The sequence below is a fragment of the Vombatus ursinus genome, unplaced genomic scaffold, assembly GCF_900497805.2.
Source record: "Vombatus ursinus unplaced genomic scaffold, bare-nosed wombat genome assembly UNPS02000580.1, whole genome shotgun sequence".
NCBI lineage: Eukaryota > Metazoa > Chordata > Mammalia > Diprotodontia > Vombatidae > Vombatus > Vombatus ursinus.
Window position 1 is genome coordinate 27,223,826 of NW_020940358.1, and position 19,267 is coordinate 27,243,092.

The 19,267-nt window shown below is 42.7% G+C and overlaps 1 protein-coding gene across 1 annotated transcript in view; it reads left to right on the forward strand.

Moving 5' to 3' along the window:
* Window positions 1-19,267, forward strand: part of SLC13A3 (solute carrier family 13 member 3) — a 74,741-nt gene that overhangs the window by 35,587 nt on the left and 19,887 nt on the right. The window contains exons 4-8 of the mRNA XM_027852304.1: window positions 8,989-9,055; window positions 10,928-11,113; window positions 13,212-13,337; window positions 14,708-14,803; window positions 15,967-16,071. Of these exons, the coding sequence (XP_027708105.1) occupies window positions 8,989-9,055; window positions 10,928-11,113; window positions 13,212-13,337; window positions 14,708-14,803; window positions 15,967-16,071 (580 nt within the window). The remainder of the gene's footprint in view (window positions 1-8,988; window positions 9,056-10,927; window positions 11,114-13,211; window positions 13,338-14,707; window positions 14,804-15,966; window positions 16,072-19,267) is intronic.

Genomic DNA, 19,267 nt, shown 5'->3' on the forward strand with positions numbered 1-19,267 from the left:
ACCACCACCACCACCACCACCACCACCACCACCACCACCACCACCACTACTATTACTTCTATTTCTACTACTACTACTATTACTACACTACCACTATTACTGTTACTTCTGTTACTACTATTACTTCTACTACTACTACAGCTAACATTTATGTAGCACTTTTAAACTCAAGATGAGACATGGGGGTATATCCTTCATGAATACATGATTGAAAGTCAACATGTCACTTGTTCCCAGTCCAGTTTGGCTAGAATGCAGAATGGATGAGGGGGAGCAATGTGACAGAAGCCTGGAAAGGGAGTCAGGTTATGATGACCCTTGAATGAAATGCCACGCTGAGGAGTGTGAAGAGCTATGATGAGGAATTCTGATGCATGGAGGAAGGAGGAGTCTTCAGGGAGAGATCTTCCATGTGGGGAGAGACCCTAATGAATCACCCTGTGATGGGGAGACAGAGTTTCCCCTCCCCCTCCCAGATATCTAAAGGCTACTCCCAAGGAGGGGAGCTGGCATGGGAGAGGGGATGGAGTGGGTCTGATCCAGGCCACCAAGGAAAGCCTTAGGATTCTGCCTTAATTGCTGAGTAGAGACAACATTCTTCTTTCTTATGGATAGGGCATAGAGTTTAGTACTCTTTTAGTACTCTCCAGTCAAGGACAGTGATACCAGGGAGGGATGGACCATGCTTCCAGACCTCCCAACCACCTAGAAGAGGCAGAGGTAGTGGAGAAAGACATGTTGATAGGACCCTGAACCCTAGGATTCAAGAAGCTGCCCAAGTGGCTATAGACCAGTAGCAGGATTGTCAGAGGGTGGTGGCTGGGCTTAGGTGAAGGAGCAGAAGTTATCCGCCGTGGATACAGAGAGCTGTGGCATGGGGCTCGCAAAGGACTACAAGGTATGAGAGGACCACTGCAGGATGGAAGTGTGTTCCCTGAGGCAAAAGACTGCCTTAGTTATGGATAATAGGAGCATAGATAGAGAGCTGGAAGGCCTTCAGAAGCCATCTTCCAGGCCCCTCATTTTACAGATGCAGAGAACTGAGGTCTAGGAAGGTTAAATAAGAATTCACATTTTATCTTACATATAGTAGGAAGCTCTTGGGTTTTTTGAACAAGAAATTGACATGGTTAGACTTGTGCCTTAGTAAGGTTATTGGGGGGGGGGACAATGAGAGGAAGGAATAGATAGTAACAGTAATGCCCTCTCTTCCCCAAAAAGAAGGAAGAGAATGTTAATGAAACATTTATAATCCACAGAAGAAAGCAGATAGAAGTTAAAAAAGAGACATATAAGCAGGACAATATTGGAATAACTGTTGTACTTACCACATTACATTATTATATAAATTATGTATATTATATAATATATTATTATGTAAAAGTGATCTGCACAAAATTTAGTTTCATGATTTCATAATGCTATTCTTTTTCTCTGTTGTATATGGGGATAGTCATGTTTGTTGATGTTTGACAAATTCATAATAAAAAAAAGAAAATTGAGGTCTTTTTTTAAAGAATATTTTAGCAACTGGTTGGAATACGGTTTAGAGAGAGGAAGCCCTGGATACAAAAGGACTATTTTTTAAAAATAAGTTTTTGTCTTTTTTTTACATCACTGTAGTTTCCCCTAGTATGTTTCTCTCTTCCTATGACAGAACCATTCCATATAAGAAAGAGTATTTTTTAAGACCAAAAAAAAAGAGGAACAAATCATCAGCATAACTGATTAATACATTGGAAAAATCTGAAAACATGTGTAATGGGAAACATTTGTGGATACGCTACCTCTGTCAAAGGGTGGGGTGGGAACATCTCCAATCTGTTTTTCTTTTTGAGCATGCTTGTTCTTTATAATTTTTGTGATATTTACTTTTGATTTTTGTGTGTGGGGATGTATATGATTCTTTCCATTTACATTGTTGTTGTCATTGTGTGTGTTTTTTTCTTGGTTCTGCTTACTTCACTCTGCATAAATTCATGTAGTTCTTCCCATACTTCTCTGGATTAATCACATTTATCATTTCTTACAGCCCAATAGTATTCCATCCCATTCAGGTACCACAATGTGTTTAGCCATTCCTTAATTGATGGGCATCTACTTTGTTTCCAATTCTTTTGCTATCATAAAAAGTAAGTAGGGAGACAATTAAGGGAACTCTTAAAACAGTCCAAGTAAATCTGAATGGGGGTGAGGGGTAGGGAGATGGTGGTCTGAATGGAGAGGGAAGATGAATGGGAAAGGTGTGAAAGTAGAATCAATAAGACTTGGCAAGTGATTGGACAGGGGAATGAAGAAGAGGGAAAAGTCAAGAATCATGGTCAAGAATCAAGAGTCAAGACATACAGCTTTCAAGCCTGAGTGCCTTCAAGGATGGTGATGCCATCAGCAGCATAGAGATGTTGAAGGGGGGACAAATTTAGGGGAGCAAACTAACAAGCTCAGTGCTTCATGAGTTGAGTTGGAGGTGCTGATGGCACATCCCTGTGGAAATGTTCACTAGGGATTTGAAAGTATAGGATTGGCATTCAGGGAGAGGTTAAAACTGAATCTATAGAGCTAGGAGTCACCTGTATAGAGGGGATCATTGAATCCATGAGAGGTAGGCAACAGAGCAGAAAGAGAGATAAGAGGGCTAAGAACAGCAGCCTTGAGCATGCTTTAGGAGTGCAGGGAATGAGGGGGAGAAGGTAAAACCAATGAGAGATTTTGAATGCCAGGTTAGAGAACCAAGAGAGTACATTCAGTAAGGGGAGCATCTCCAGGAGGAACAAGAGATTGGCAGTGTCAAATGTGGCAGAAAGATGGAAGGAGGATGTGGACTAAGAAAAAACCCATCAGCTTTTACAGTGAAGTTGTCATCAATTTAGGGACCAACAAGCATTTATTAAGTGTTTACTATGTGCCAGGCACAGTGCTTAGCCCTGGGAATATAAAGACAAGGAGAAAGAAAGAATTCCTGCCCTCAAGGAGTTTACCTTCTGATGGGGAAGTCAACACATAGAACTGAAAAGCTAAGCGGGGGAGGGTCAGGGAGAGGAGGTACCCACTTGAAAACATGGTAAAGAAAGTTCAGATGTCAGAAGCAGAGCCTGGAGAAGAATGAAAACATGGTTGGCCTGGTCATCCTCCTTAAAATGGAGGTTCTGATAGAAACCAACAACCACTCAAGCAAAGAGGCTTCAGGGGACCTTAGAGAGAGCAGCTTTAGTAGGATTATAAGGTAGGATACCAGACTTCAAGCAGTTTAAAAATGAATAGGTGGTAAGGAACTGGAGATGGTCAAGGATGATTATTCTTTATGGGAGTTTAGTAGTAAAAGGGAGGAGGTATATAGGATGAAAACTTGAGGGGATAATAGAGTCAAGAGAATGTAGTTTTTTTTTAAAAAGATGAGGGAGACCTGGGATCATCTATAGAGAGTGCATAAGGATCCACTAAATAGGGAGAGAATGAACATGAGAGAGATGGAGAATGATTAATAGGGCAAAGAGATGGGAAGGGATGGGATCAGGGGTACAAAGGAGAGGGTCTAATCTGGGCAAGGAGAAGGGCCATTTCATCCTCTGAGATTGGAGCAAAGGAGAAGAGGATAGATGAATATGTAAAAAAGTGTGGAGAAGTGGAGATGAGGGAGCTCAGAATGGATGGTCTCAATCTCAGCCAAGTAGGATATGAGAAATGTGGAGGAATGTGGGGAGTGGGTAGGAGATGGGTGTTTGTGTGCATTTGGATGGTTGGTAGCAGAGTCAACAGAGTACTAGAGATACCGTTTCAACAAGTGGTGGGATCATAGGGCAGTCTATGGATCTGGGTGTACTAGGTCAAAGATAGGGCCAGGGAGAGAAGATTCATAGTTAATCCTATTGCAAAGAGAGACTGACTTTTACCCCATTTTTAGCCCAGGATGAGGCAACTGTAGTGTTGTTGGAAAAGAACTGGTTTGAGAGTCAGGAGAAATCTACCTTAAAATCCTTGCTCCAAACCTTAGCTGTGTGACCATTGGCAAGTCAATTATAACTTCCCCAACCTCAGTTTCCTCATCTATAAAATGGAGATAATGATATTCAAACTACCTACCTTCCAAGGTTGTCATGAGGAAAACATTTTGTGAGCTGCAAAATACTATGGAGATTTGAGCCATAGTTCTTTTTAGGGAGCAGGTGGAGAATGCTAATGGTGTGGAATGAGTAGGCTTTATAAGGTCATAGATTCAGAGCTGGAAGGGAACTTATGAGGCCACAGAGCACTGTCTTCTCAATTTCCAGATGCGAAAATTGAGGCACAGACAGCAAGTTTCTAAGGCAAGATTTGAACTCTGGTCTTCCTATCACCAAGTTCAATGCCTTGTGCACTAAGCTATATTGACTGTTGGTTGGCTAGATCCAGAACTATGACAAAAGGTAAGGAATGAACCTCTGTGGGCATTCTTAAACCAATAGGTGGTACAGTCCAGGGGTGGGGAACCTCTCAGAGCATAAGACTAGGAATCAGAAAGACCTAAGTTCAGACTATGCCTCAGACACTTACTAGCTTTGTGATCCTAAGCAAGTCATTTAACCTCTGTTTGCCTCAGTTTCCTCATCTATAAAATAGAGATTATAATAGCACCTACCTCAAAGGGTTATTATAACAGAGCAAATGAGTTAACATAGGTAAAATGCTTTGTGAACCTTAAAGTGCTTTATACATTCTAACTACTATTATTCTTAAAGGTCAGTTGCTCAGAGTTGGCTCAGCAGCAGTTTATTTGAAAAAGATATGAGAGCAGAACTGATCAAGAAACTTCAGATAAGCCAACAGCAGGACGAGGCTTCTACAAAAAGTTAATGTAACCTTGGGCCATGTGGGCTATCTGGTGTTCACCTAAAGGGATGGATTCACCTTATTTGGACCTGCCTATGTCTGTGTAGCATCATATTCTGTTTGGGGTGCCACATTTGGCCACAGGGTGACAAGCTGAAGTGTGTGCAGAAAGCAAGTGGCATCATGAAGGGTCAAGAAATCATATATGTTACACCAGGAACAGTGGAGGGTACTAGGTTATTGAACCTAGAAAGAGAAGACCTAAGGAAGCCATTATCACAGTCTTCATGGAATCAAGATTTAAAGCTAGATGAGATCTTAGATATCAACTGATCCAAGAGTTCTTCACCTTGTTTGTGTCATGGACTCCTTTGACTATGTGGTAAAGCCTATGGACTCTTTCCCAGAATAAGGTCTGTAATGGATGGTGAAAATAAAGATGTCATTTCCCCCTCATCCAAGTTTAGGGACCCCCTGCTGGACAGATCGTATTAGAATTCTTCCTTTGATTAGAACTGAAATCTGCCTTCTGGTAAACTCTCTCTCCCGCCCAACTTTCCTCCAAATTAGCAGCCATATACAAGCAGCATTTTGGATGTAGGGAGAGACTTTGTCCACCTTGTCTTTTTCCTCGTGGTCCCTCCAAGCCTGGGGGCAAAGGGGAGAAGCAGGGATGCGAGGCTGAGTAAATGGTTAAGAGAGGGCAACACCTTTGCTCCAGCTCAACTTGTTAACAAAGAAGGGTCCTTGTGCAGAAACAGGAGCCTCCAGCTTCTGGCTGTCAGAAAAGCACCCTTTGTGCTCCCTTGCTCAGTAGAGTGTGACAAAGACTCAGTAAGCCTTCATCACAGCCACTTCCAGTCCTAGTGACTCATTAATGCAACCTCCCCGCCAAAGCCCATGGTTTCCATTGGCACTTTGCCACAATACCTTTTACATAGCTGGTCCCTGCTAATTGCTTGTTGAATTGAATGGAAAGCCAATCTTCTGAGGAGAATCACAACAGATTACATTTTTATAGTGAAATATATACATACACATTTATAATACATATGTGTGTGTCTATATTCGTGTGTGTATCTTTACAAAATTTACAAAATACTTTCCAAACAACAACCTTTGAGGTAGTGCAAGTGTTATTCCCATTTTAAAGATGGGAAATGGAGGGAAACAGGAAATCAGAGAGATGAAATGCTTTATCCCAGATCATAAAACTAGGAAGTGTCACATTAGGACTTGAAAGCAGATTTCCTCACTCCAAGTCCAGTGCAGAAATCTCTCCACAACATCAAGTTTCTTCTCAAATAAAAGAGGGCTTCCTGGTGAGTAGACTTCAGTCTCCAGTTGATATCACCATACTCCTCTCTCTGAGGCTCACGGGGATTATTAGACATAAAAGGAGCATGACTCATGGAGTACCTACCGATTCCTTGGCCCTCACCTTGTCCCTATCAGAAATTTTTACTGTGATCACCAGTCCCCTTTCCTCTACATATCAGTGATCATAAGACTTCAGGGAATTGAACTTTGTCTCTTAGTCTAAATATAGGCTGGCCCCTACATGTGGAGGGTGCTTAATAAATTATTGAATTAAATAGAGGCTACATTCCTAAAATGAGAGGCAGCCATTTGGAAAGAACTCTGAACTCAAGTCAGAAGACCTGGCTACTAGTCTTAGCATTGAAACTCCCTAGCTGTATGACTATGGGTATAATCACTTCTAAGCCTCTTAGAGCCTCAATTTCCTCATCTGTAAATTGGGGACAATTACACTAGCACTATCAACCTCACAATGCCATTGTATGGGAAGTGTTTTATAAGCTTGAAGAGGCTAGAGAAATATGAGCTATTTTCATTATTACATATATAATGGGGTTTTTAGACTAGTAGATCAGGGGAATGCTAAAAACATAACATACTTAAATTTCAGCAATTCACTTGACAGAATTTCATACTACACTTATAGAGAAGATGGAGAGATAGGTGCCTGATGATAGTATAATAACCAGGTGAATTGAAATCTGGTTGAACGACTGGACCCAAAGCCTAGCTGCTTTCAAATGGGATGAAAATCTCCAGTAGAGTGTCCCAGGAATCTATCCTTGATCTTGTGCTGTGTAACATTTTTCATGACATGCTTATCAAATTTGTAGATGAAATAGAGATAATTAGCATGTTAGATGACATTGGATCCAAAGAGATCTTGACCGACTAGAATGGTGGAATGAATTAAACAAGATGAAATTATTAGCAGATAAGTGAAAGTCTAGATTTGAATTCCTAAAAATCAACCTCACAAAAGCTGTTAGCTTTTGAAGTGGCCTTGTCACATCATTAACTCCTACTAAACTTGTGATCCACTAAACACCCCCAGATCTTTCTTACATAAACAACAATAGTTTCATTAGAGGTTTTGGTGGATTGCAAGCTTAACGTAAGTCAATACTGTGATATGGTAACCAAAGACTAAGGCTTAGGAGAAATCCATAGCATCCAAAACAAGGGCAGTAATTGTTCTGCCATCCTCTGTCTTGGTCAAACAATATCTGTCATTCTCTGCTCCGTTCTGGGCACCCCATTTTAGATGTAGTCAACCAGGAGAATATGCTATATGGGGATCGCTTAGAAGAGCTAGGGATTCTTAGCCTAAAGAAGACTTAGGGAGATAGGATAACTGTCTTCAAGTATTTGGAGGACTGTCTTGTGAGAGAAGAATTAAACTAAGGGAAGGCAGAACTAAGAGCAATGTACGTGATTTAGTGTGAGGCAGATTTTGAATTAATATAAGAACTTTTTTTTTTAAACCAATTAGGCCCATTCCAAGAATGGAATGGGCTGGCTGGATGGGTAATAATCTACCCATCAGTGGAAGAATTCTTGTAGAAACTAGAAGACTTGCTATAATGGGGATTCCTATCCCGGTAAGAGGTTGGACTGTATGTCCCATGATCCTCCTTCCATCTCTGAGATTCTATAACTCCCTGACTCAGAGGCAAACAAAAAGGCTAATAGGTAGAGATGTGGTCTGTTACATGGAGGGGACATAAGCCTCAGCTGATCGTGCTCCACTGCTACCAGACCAGGCTGCTTGGTTGACCTGATAGAGCTGAAGGGGTGACTTTAGCCACACAAGGTGTGCTATTAACTCATTCCCTCGTGTGCCAGTGACCTCAGGACTGTTCTCTCCCCTTGCCACGTGAACAAATCTCTTTGGAATTTAACTATCCTCATCTTGCCCTCTTTCCTTCCCTTCTATTCCCCCTCCCTTCCTGTTCCTGAGGACTAGCTGACCCACTTAGCACCTCAGACCCTAGAGAATGAGATCAAAGAGATGTTTCCCTATTAGGTTGTCATACTCAATGGTCCTAATAATAATAATAACAACAACATTTATATGCTTTAAATTTTACAAAGGTCTTTTCCCACAACAATCCTGTGGGCAGGTAGAAAACCTTCTAGTCGGAAACCTTCTAGAGGAAAGATTTTCAGAAGGAATGGAGCAGGAGATGAAGGGTGTGATTGGATGTTTTCAGGTTTGACAGGCATTGTTCATATCTTCATGTGAAATAGGTGGCAGCCCAGTCATCATCATCTCAGGTACACTAGAAGCCTCCATATGCCTCTTGTTGATGCCAGGAATTCCTTTACAGGACATAGATTAGACTAAAATTGAAAATCCTTCTGGGAGATGGAAGCAAAGATTGAAATTCCTCCAGACTAAAATTCAGACGACTAACTCCAGATCCTCTTTTGAGAGTGGGCTTTGGTTGTCACGACTGGAGAGCATTCTGGGATTCTGGGTTTGAACCAGTATTACAGTCTCATTGTTTCCAAAAGATCATGGGGCTAATGTCTGGTAATTCCCTTGTTAATCCCCTATTCCCCTAAGTCTAGGATTTTTCTGGACAACCTTCTGAAGGAAAAGATTGCCTATGACTTTGGTTTCCTGTTTATATGTAGGACACTTTAGGTAGGTTTGCAGGTAACTACTGGCCTGGGGTTAGTTCTAACTCTAAGCAGGCAGGTAAGGTAGAAGAGTGAATGCTTCTATCGGATTTTGCACAGGACCAGCCTGAATCCTTGGTGGGAGGGCAAGTTTTCCCAACTCTGATAGGACAGTTCAGTGTCTCTTGATTAAACTGCCTTCAGTGATTGAAAGATGACCTGCTCTTTATTTTCCAGCTGCTGTCCAGAGAAATGGCCTGTGCACCATCCCCACTGAGATGCAGTTTCTGGCCAGCACAGAGGAGTGAGTCCTTGACTAAATTTGCATTAGGGTCAGGGGTGGCTCTTTTGCACAAGAAATAGTCCTCTAATGAGATGTGATTTAATAGGTACAAGGAAGACTTTTCTTTTGCCCCTGAGGTCTTCCCCTCTCTCACCAGCCAGATGTGGTATCTAAAATTCCACCATAGAATGATGGGATGTCAGAGTTAGAAGGACCTTAGAACATAGTGTTAGAGCTTGATGGGGCTTAGAACATAGAATGTCAGAGATGGTTGGGATGTTAGAGCATAAAATATCAGGGCTGGAAGAGACCTTAGCACATAGAATATCAGAGTTGGAAGGGATCCTAGCACATGGAATATCAGGGTTGAAAAGGATCTTAGCACATAAAATGTTAGAGCTGGAAGGAACCTTAAAGATCGTCTAGTCAAATTCCTTCACTTTGTAGATGGATTAATTGTGGCCCAGAAAGGGGAAATGATTTGTCGAAGAGTATGCAGTGAGTTCATAGCCAAATAGGTCCTAAAGTTAACACAACCTTCCCAGCCCAGGCTGGATAAATTCCCGGGAGATGGATCAATTCAGCAAATATTTCTATAGCTTCTACTTTGCACAAGGCCCTATGCTAGGTTGTATAGATAGGAAGATCAATAAGATCCCAAGTGAGCCCCAAGTTGTCCATAGTTGAGTGAGGAAAAGAGGGCCCTTAAGTAACTGTAATTCAAGACAAAATGGTATAAGTGCCTAGAAGAGGTGTCCCCAAAGTACTGTGAAAATTCCAAAGTAGAAGAGATCACTTCCATTTGGGGGGAATCAGAAAAAACTCAAGGAGGGGAGGGATTCAGATTGAGTCTTGAAGGATGTATGAGATTTCAATAGGCAGGCCAGGCCAGTGGCAGGAGGGTAGGGCATAGGGGGAATAAAGGGAGCAACGGGCATTCCAGGCCATGGATGACAGAGAGGATAAGGGGTTCAGAGAATATGGACTAGTTGTAGCATGAAGATGTGTAGAAGAAATCAGAGAAAGATGAGGCTAGAAAGGTCCAGATTGTGCAGGACCTTGAAAGTTAGGCTTCAGTGTTTTATCTTAACCCATTAAAATGAAAGCACTTTGAGAGGAAAGATATTTTTGTTTCTTGTATTTTTTATCCCCACCTACAGTGCTTGGCATGTAGTAGATGCTTAATAAATATTTGAGGACAGTTACTTGAGAGGAAATTTAGGGTTATGGAAGGTATCTGAGCAGAGGGATGACACGATCAGAGTGGGGTGTTAGGAAGATTAGCTTACTGACTGTGTGCTGGATGATGGGGCAGAGACCGGAGGCAGCGAGACCCTTTGGGAGGTGGTTACAATAGCCCAGGGCTGAGCTGGGATGGGAGTGTAAGTGGTAAGGAGAGGATAAGCACCAGAAATGGTGTGGAGACTAGGCTGCTAGCAGAGTTTACAGTTTCAAAGACACTGCTGCCCTTTCTACTTCTCTAAAAGTGGGAAAGAGTACAGGTTCTCTCTAGGATCTAGGCTCTGATCCCAGTGAAGCCTGAGAGAGGTGCCCCTTAGAATACAAACCTGCTCCAGGCTTGTCCTGCTTCAAGCCTGAGCCTCCCCTTTCCCCAGCTCAGGATTGGCTTTGAGCCTTTCTTCTTTCCTGCCCCTCTCCTTCCCTCCCTCACTCCTTCCCTTCCCTTCCCTTTCCTTCCTTCCTTCCTTCCTTCCTTCCTTCCTTCCTTCCTTCCTTCCTTCCCTCCCTTCCTTCTCAAGGCTTGGAAAGACTTTTCGGGATTCTTATTTGGTGCACAAATTTAGATAGCTCTATGGGTTTCTAAAGAGGTGAAGAGAGCTCTGAGCACCCCAACAGGGCTCTGAACAGCTTCTTGTTTGGCAATGTTTAAAGCAAAGGCCTACCAGAGGATGTTGAGGCCTCACCAGAGATGGCCACTGACACAAAGAAGGAGGAGGAGTACCGAAGAAACATCTGGAAGGGCTTTCTCATCTCCATCCCCTACGCAGCCAGCATTGGAGGCACAGCTACCCTCACTGGCACCGCCCCCAACCTCATCTTGCAGGGCCAGCTGAAGAGGTACAGGGTAGGGACACATGCTTAGTTCTGGAATTTCTTGTCTTTCCCTCCTCCCAGGCCACACTGAGCTTTGGAGAACCTTTATAATAATATCCCAATGCAAAGGGTCAATTAGAGTTGTCCAGGAATATTCTCGACCCTCTCCCTATTATTTTCCACTGAGAATTATGGGACTAGGGGATAAAGGATGTAGGTGAATTCTGTCTATAAAATTTATCCTGCTCAGCCCCAGAGAGAACTGTGGACACATCGGGATGGGTGGTGAGAGCGAAGAAGAAGGTACCTGAAGACAGATTTTGGCTCAGTAGGAAGGAGAACTTCATAATTAGAGCTATCCCAAAATAGAATGAGCTGCTTCAATGAGCAGTGAGCTTCCTATCGGTGGAGGTTTTCAAGCAAAGGCTGGTGATCAAGAGGATTCCTGCTCGAGTTCAGATTGGACTAGATGCCCTCTGAGGCCCTTTTCAGCTCTGAGTTTCTATGATCTTAAGACTTATGTGACTAGACTAGCTGATTGCCCTTTCTCTCCCACTCTGAGCCTCAGTGTCCTCATATGTAGAATGGGGCTAATAATCCACGCTCTGCCTACCTCATAGGGTTGCATGAAGACCAAGTCATAGGATCTCAGAATTTCAGAGCTCAAAGGGACCCCAAAGAACTCTAGTCCAAACTGCACCTGAATAGGAATTCTTTGTACAAAGTCTCCAACAAGTGGTCATCTGGTCAAAAGGAACTCATTGCCTCCCAGGGCATAGTTCCAGTTAGGGGAGTACTTGTTGCTAAGGTGTTTTCTCTGACGTGAAGAAATGAGGTCACAGATATGGATGAAACATCTAAACTGTAGGGTGCTGTATAAGCATTAACAGAATCATGGGATTCAGAACTGGAAAGGAGATCAGAGTGCTTCTAGACCAACCCCACTCCCATTTTACAGATAGGGAAACTGAGACCCCTAGAAACAAAATGACTCCCTTAAAGTTAAATAAGTATTGTCTGAACTAGGATTTGAACCCAGGTCATATTTGGGAGAAATTTTAGTGGCAATCTAGCTTTCCATTTTGCAGATAAGGAAAATGAAGCCTAGAATGAGGAAGATAGTTAATGGATATATTTTTGTCATTATTTACAGCCAAGAGTTTGAGGTCCCTTTCAATTATGCAGGGTTCCCAACCTTTTTTGGTTCCCATCCCCTTTGACTTTCAGTAAATCTTCCCATGCCCCCTATTCAGTATGAAAGAAAATAAATTCTAGCGTTTGCCATGCATGTACACATAAGACATAAGAGATTAATTGATTTCAATAGGGTAATACAGTTATTGATCAAATATTTCTTCTACCCCTTGTCAAGCTTCTTTTTTTTTTAAATTTTATTTATTTTTTTGGAGACAATGGGGTTAAGTGACTTGCTCAGAGTCACACAGCTATTAAGTGCCTGAGGTCTCCATGGCAAACTTCTTATACCCTATGGGAGTTTGTGTACTCACTCAGGCTGGGAATCCTCACAGTACTGTAGGGAATAATATAATAATTAAAATATATTATATTAGAATATTCTTATTAAGAATATATAATAGAATATGATAGTATAATTAAGTAATATATAATAATAGCTAGCATTTTCGTAGCATCTACTAAGCTCTTTACAAATACTCATTTGATTCCTCAACAATCCTGGGAGATAGGTGCTATTATCATCCCCATTTCACAGTTGAGGTAAATGAGGCAGGCAGAGATCAAGTGACTTATCCAGGGTCACACAGCTAGAAAGTGTCTGAGGTTATATTAGGACTCAGATCTTCCTGACTCCAGGCCCTGGGCTCTATACACTTCACCACCAAGGACAGATGAAGGCCCCACCATATAAAATGGGCAATCTAGGCTTCTAGAACAGGCTGGGGAGGAGACAGAACCCTCAGATTTCTGTCAAGAAGACAGCAGGATGTTGGAGGCAGGGTGGGGCATCTTTCTTCACCGATGCCCTCGGGGAACCCCCAGCATCCCTGCTCTGTCCTCCCTTGTGTGCCCTGAGTTGACTGCCTTGACCTCACAGAGCTCTCTCCTCTCTCTCCCTTCCTGCTCCCTCTCTCTGTCCCTCAAGCTTTTTCCCACAGTGTGACGTGGTGAACTTTGGATCCTGGTTTGTATTTGCCTTTCCCCTCATGCTGCTTTTCCTGTTCACCGGCTGGCTCTGGATCTCCTTCTTATACAGCGGCATCAGTATAAGGTATTCATTCCTGGCCAAGGGGTTTTCTTTATTAAACACTGCTTGGAAAAGTGCTGAGAGCACTGGCTCTGGAGACAGAGGCCTCAGATTCTAATCCCACCTATGCTGCTGACCTATGTTGGGCAAGTCCCTTATCCTCTGTGGGGAGGCCCCAGTTTCTTCATCTTTAAAGTAAGAGGGTTGCACTATAAGACCTTTGAGCTCATATCTAGCCCTCAAGTGATGCTCCTTTGATCCCGAGTTCAAATCCTTCCTCAGACATTTATGTACACAGTTGTGTAACAGTGGGCAAGTCACATGATCTCTGTGAGCCTCAATTTCCTCATCTCTAAAATGGGTAAAATAATAGCACCTACCTCTCAGGGTTGAATGAAGTAACACATAAAGTGCTTATGTATAATGCTTGAAGCATTATATGAATGCTATTATTCTACCATCAGACACCCTCTCTAATAGATTGGGAGGCAGGAGGGTATATGGTCAAAAGAACACAAGCCTGAGTGTCATAAGGCCTGGGTTCAAACCCTGGTTCTGTTATTTCCTAATTATGCATTCCTGGGCAAGTCACTTCTCTCTCTAATCCTCAGGTCCCGGTATGTTAAATGAGGCTACCTATACACTACTTATCTCACTGGGTTGATGAGACAAAAAGAATTTTGTAAATAAGCAACACCAGAAAATACCTGTTATGGGCAGTATGGCATAACAGAAGGAGCCCTGGACTAGACGTCAGGAGACCAGAGTTCCCATCTCATTTCTGCCCCTAACTTACTGTGTGACCCTGGGCAAGTTATGTTACCCTTGATGACAATTTCTTCATGTGTAAAATGAGGTGGTTGAATTTAATGATCTAAAAAGCATTATCAAACTCCATTTATGTTCTAAGGTTCTGGCTAGCTCTGACGTTTTGTGGTTTTAAAATAATTATTAATGTTCTATTATTTTTTTTACATTGTTATCACTTCCCAGTTCTGACATTCTGTGTTCTAAGGTCACTATTCTATAACACCTTATGGACTCAATAGATACCAGATATTCAAGCCAAGGAGATGCCTTTGCTTATGAGAGGCACCCACTGTTCAAGATGAGAAAGTGTGAGATGCCTTCTCCAGTCATGAAAGTCCACACCATGCCAAAGTCTAAAGATGTCTATATACTTGTCTTCAACAGAGTCTTTGCCTTAAGTCAAACTAATACATAATAGGGGAAATTCAGGCACTGTGTAGGAGGCCAGTGGGGGAGAAATTTTGGGGTCACAGAGAGGGAGTGCTTTCTGTGACCTGTGGGCCATTGTACTGTACTTCTTGCTTTCCCTACACATATGGCCAGCTTTTCTAGACTCCTGACTTCATCCTGCTTTATTTTAACAGGGGCTGGAGGACAAAAAAATCAGAAATCCGAGCAGATGCTGAAGCTCGAGCCCGAGCTGTGATAAGGGAAGATTACCAAAATCTGGGCCCAATCAAGTAAGGGTCTAGGTGGGCTGTGGCATGGGGGAAGGGGGAGGTGACAAGAGATGAAGAAAGGGGTAGTACATTCCTAGGAAGAAAACATCAGCCTTACTCTAGGCGTAGCATAATGTCTGGTACATAGTAGGCCCTTAATAAACGTTTATTGATTTCAGGCCTGGTTTTGCCTTTGCTGGAATATATCCCAGAGTCTCAGGGTGGCTGGAATTACTGCAGACTTCCTTATGTTCCTCCTTTCCTTTGATCCTATCTGAAGATACACCCCCTCCTTATCCTGTGGACTCCTCTTATGGTGTCCAAATTAGGCTAACCTGGGTAGGATTCTACATCTTGTGCTTAAGTGAATAGAGACTCTCAGCATGCCAGACTAGGTGACTAGAAGGTGGGAATTCTAATGATTGGGGGGGGCCCTCTGTGATGTCATTAAGACCTCATATCCCTTTTAGTTCAGATATTCTATGTTATAAAGATCCCTTCTAACCTACTCTTCAGCTATCTTCCCTGGCCCCATACCTAGGCACCAGCCACCAGCAAAATGTCCTATCATCCTCTGGGGCTGCCTCCAGGACACCAGCAAATGTTTGTCAAGTCCCCTATCATTTTTCTCATAACTACCCCCATTGCCCTATGTGTGCACACGTGTGTACACAAACACACACACACATCAGAAGCCCTCTGAGAACCAACAAAGAAGGAGCACTAGATTAAAGTCAGAAGAGGGCTCCTAGTCATGACTCCCCCACTAGCTCTGTAATGATGGACAAGTGACTTTACCTCTCTGAATCTCAGTTTTCCCATCTGTAAAATGGGGATAACGATACGCTCACTCCCTACCTCACTGGAGTGATGAGGCAAAGATTACAAACCTTTTGTGATTTATAAAGTACCCTGGAAATTAGAAGCTGTTATTATCATTAGACAAGATGAGTTCCTTTCCTGGGGATGGACAATGTGATTTGGGCAGAATCGGTGGGTATGTTTTAAGAAGTATTGGGGTGATGAGAAAAGAAAGCTAGCGGGATTGGATGCATCACAGTCCTCAGGTTATTCCTATTAGATACTCCAGAGGCCATGGGAGAAGGCAGCTTCCAGCCCCTCCCCGAACTGGGCCTAGGCCGGGAGTCTGTCAGTTTCATTGCTGTCTTTTCTATGATCCACAGGTTTGCAGAACAAGCAGTCTTCTTCTTCTTCTGTTTGTTTGCCATTCTGCTTTTCACCAGGGACCCAAAGTTCATCCCTGGCTGGGCCAGTCTGTTTTCCCCTGGGTGAGATGCATGCATTGGTGCCTCTTGGGACAGGGCTTGGGATGATTCTGGGGGCCTGGGCTGAGGCTACCAGGGGAAGGGGGACCCTGCTTGTGGAGCTTCTTGGCTGTGAAAGGGTCTGTCCGTTCAAGGGGAGGTCACTCAAAAAGCTGGCCTCACTTTGAGGATATCCTGGTATCATGGAGAGAGACCTAGACTAGAAGTCAGAACATGAAGATTCTAGTCATTAACTTACTTGTTGCCTTGGGCAAATGACTTTCCTCTCTGTTTGTCAGTGGGGTCAAGTATACTAAATGATGTTGAAGTTCCCTTCCCTGGATCTGGTGTCAGGAAAACCCCAATTCAAAACTAGTCTTAAACACTCGCTGGTTGTGTGACCCTGGGAAAATACTTAACCTTTGTTTGCCTCAGTTTCCTCAACTGCAAAAAAAAAAATAACAGCACCTAGGGTCAAATGAGATAATATTTGGTAAAGTCCGTTGCAAACCTTAAAGCACTATATAAAGGCTAGCTGTCATTATTATTGGAGCAGCTAGGTGGCACATTATTATTGGAGCATGAGGCCTGGCATCAGGAAAGACTCATCTTCCCAAGTTCAAATCTGACCTCAGATACTTACTAGCTGTGTGACCGTGAGCAAGTCACTTAACCTTGTTTGCCTCAGTTTCCTTAACTGTAAAATGAGCTGGAGAAGGAAATGACAAACCACTCCAGTATCTTTGCCAAGAAAACAACAAATGGGGTCACAGAGAGTCAGATAAGACTCAAAACAACTTAACAATATCATCATCATTATTATTTCTCTACTTACATGGTATGCTCTATATCCTAAGGCTTTTTCTAGTTCTAACTTTCTATGCTCTGTGTTCTAACAGTACTTCCAACTCTTACATGTTAAGCCCCATCCATAACACTCTGTGATTCTGTAGTGCCTCAAGGCTTGAGGTTGTAGGGTTCCTATAGAATCCTTAGAAACTAAGAAGGATGCTGACTAGGTACTCATTTGCATGTAATTAAGAAGAATGCTTTCATTCCCAAGTGGAAGAGATTGGCCTAGTGAAGTCCATCTGAAGGTTTAGAATGTCATCTTCTCTCCTGGGGAATTCAGACATGTTCAACCCAAAGCCTTCTCTGAACTGGGCTCTTGAATATTCAACCCTCTGACCCTGACTGTAATACGGCGGGCAGACCTATCAATCGGGTCCAGGGAAGACTCTACCTCGTCAACCATCTTTGGTTTTCTACCTGGGAAATAGAAAAATAAATTTGGGGTAAATGTTATCCCTCAATTCCTCCATGCTTGTTTTAGTCCCCAAGTGTTGGGGGACACACCTGGCAACTGTTGCCTGTGTATCAGTCTATTATTCTCTCTCAGGAATCTTTATACAAAGGTGGACCTTGATCAGAGCCAAAAAGCCATAGTGTAGTATAATTCAAGGGACCTGGAAAGACATCCCTGGACAAAATATCACTTGCCATGTCTAGCTTATCTTGGGACCCGAAATTCCCAAATGTCAGTATATGGTAGGAGCCGTATTAGTGTAGGGGGAGAAATTGAGTGAGGAGGACCTGGATTTGAGGCTTGGGTCCAACGCTAGCTGTGTGACCCTGTATAAATCCTCTCTATGAGATTTATCTCAGTTTCCTTATCTGTAAAATGGGGATAATATTTTCACACTACCTACCTGTAAAACTTAAAACACTCTATAAATATGAGTTCTGATTGTTATTTTTATTATAATTGTAATTAAATTGTGTCGTGATTATATCACCAAGATGTTATCCAGAGAGACTAGCACATTAGGTCCTTATGAGTACTTATTTTCGAATCAGCAGAGAGATTTATCCCTCTGTTCCCCTGCAGAGGGATAGTCTAGAGGAAGGACATGGAAGAGGCCCTGACCCTTTTCAGGCTTCTTTGTCAAAGGCTGACCTTTTATGTCATTGTTTGGGTGGAGGGGGTGGATTTGGCTTAGATTATTATAATTCTTTGTTAACAGCTCTCATGAAATAGGGTGTTAGGATTCATCTAGTCCAACTCCCTCATTTTACAGATGAAGAAACTGAGGCCCAGAGAGTTATTTGACTTCATTGGAGATTTTGAGTTGGGAGGGATCTCAGAGACCATCTAGTCCAGGGATGGGGAACCTGCAGCCTAGAGGCCACTTGAGGCCTTCTAGGTCCTTGGGTGTGGCCTTTTGACTGAGTCTAAGTTTTGCAGAACAAATCCTTTTATTAAGGGAGTTTGCTCTATGAAGTTTGGATTCAGTCAAAGGGCTGCACTTGAGGACCCTCTCAAAGGGCCACATGTGGTGGTGAGGCTCAGGTTCCGCACCCCTGATTTAGTCCAAACCTTTCATTTTACAGATGAGGAAACTGAGGCCCAGAGAGGTTATCTGACTCACCCAAAGTCACACGGCTAGTAAGTAGCAGATTTGAACCCAGGCCTTATGACTCTAAATTCAGTGCTTTTTTCTCAGTGCTATGATATCTCTCAAGTGAAGGATCAAAATTCATCTTCTGATCTGATTTCTCTTAACCTCATATTCCCCATCCAAGAAACTTGTAAAAATATTTGCATGATATCCCAAAGTAGACTGAGACCTATCCCAATTCTGCATTGCCATTTGAAAGAGCACAGTTCAGAATATTACAGGATAAAACTGCATTAAAATAAGGAGGAAAATGAGATCCTCGAAGGAGCAACCATTAATTTCAAAGATATACAAACCTCCAGAATCATTACAGGCCTGAATAGAAGGAGCCTTCTGGGAGATGCAATGTTTGAGGGAGGGGAGAAGTGTGCTCCTCACTCCCTCTGCCTCCGAGCTTTCTTGCCAGGTCTTGGTACAGTACTTTTCATATCATAATAACTTAAGTGCTTTTTTCCACACCCTCTCTCCAATTTCTCACTCAAGATGAAAACTATTCTCTAAATTTCTCCGCTCTCTTGCTGATCTCTACTCAGAGGCACAAGAGACAAGATTTTAACTTGAAAGATCTTTAGGGATTATCCCATCTAATGTCTTCACTTAACAGATGAAGAAACTGAAGTCCAGAGGTTACATGATTTAACCAAGGTCACATAGCTACTCATATAGTGGGATTTAAACTCAGGTCCCAGACTCCAAACCTAGTTCTTCCCCCCCCCCACCACACACACACACACACACACACACACACACACACACACACA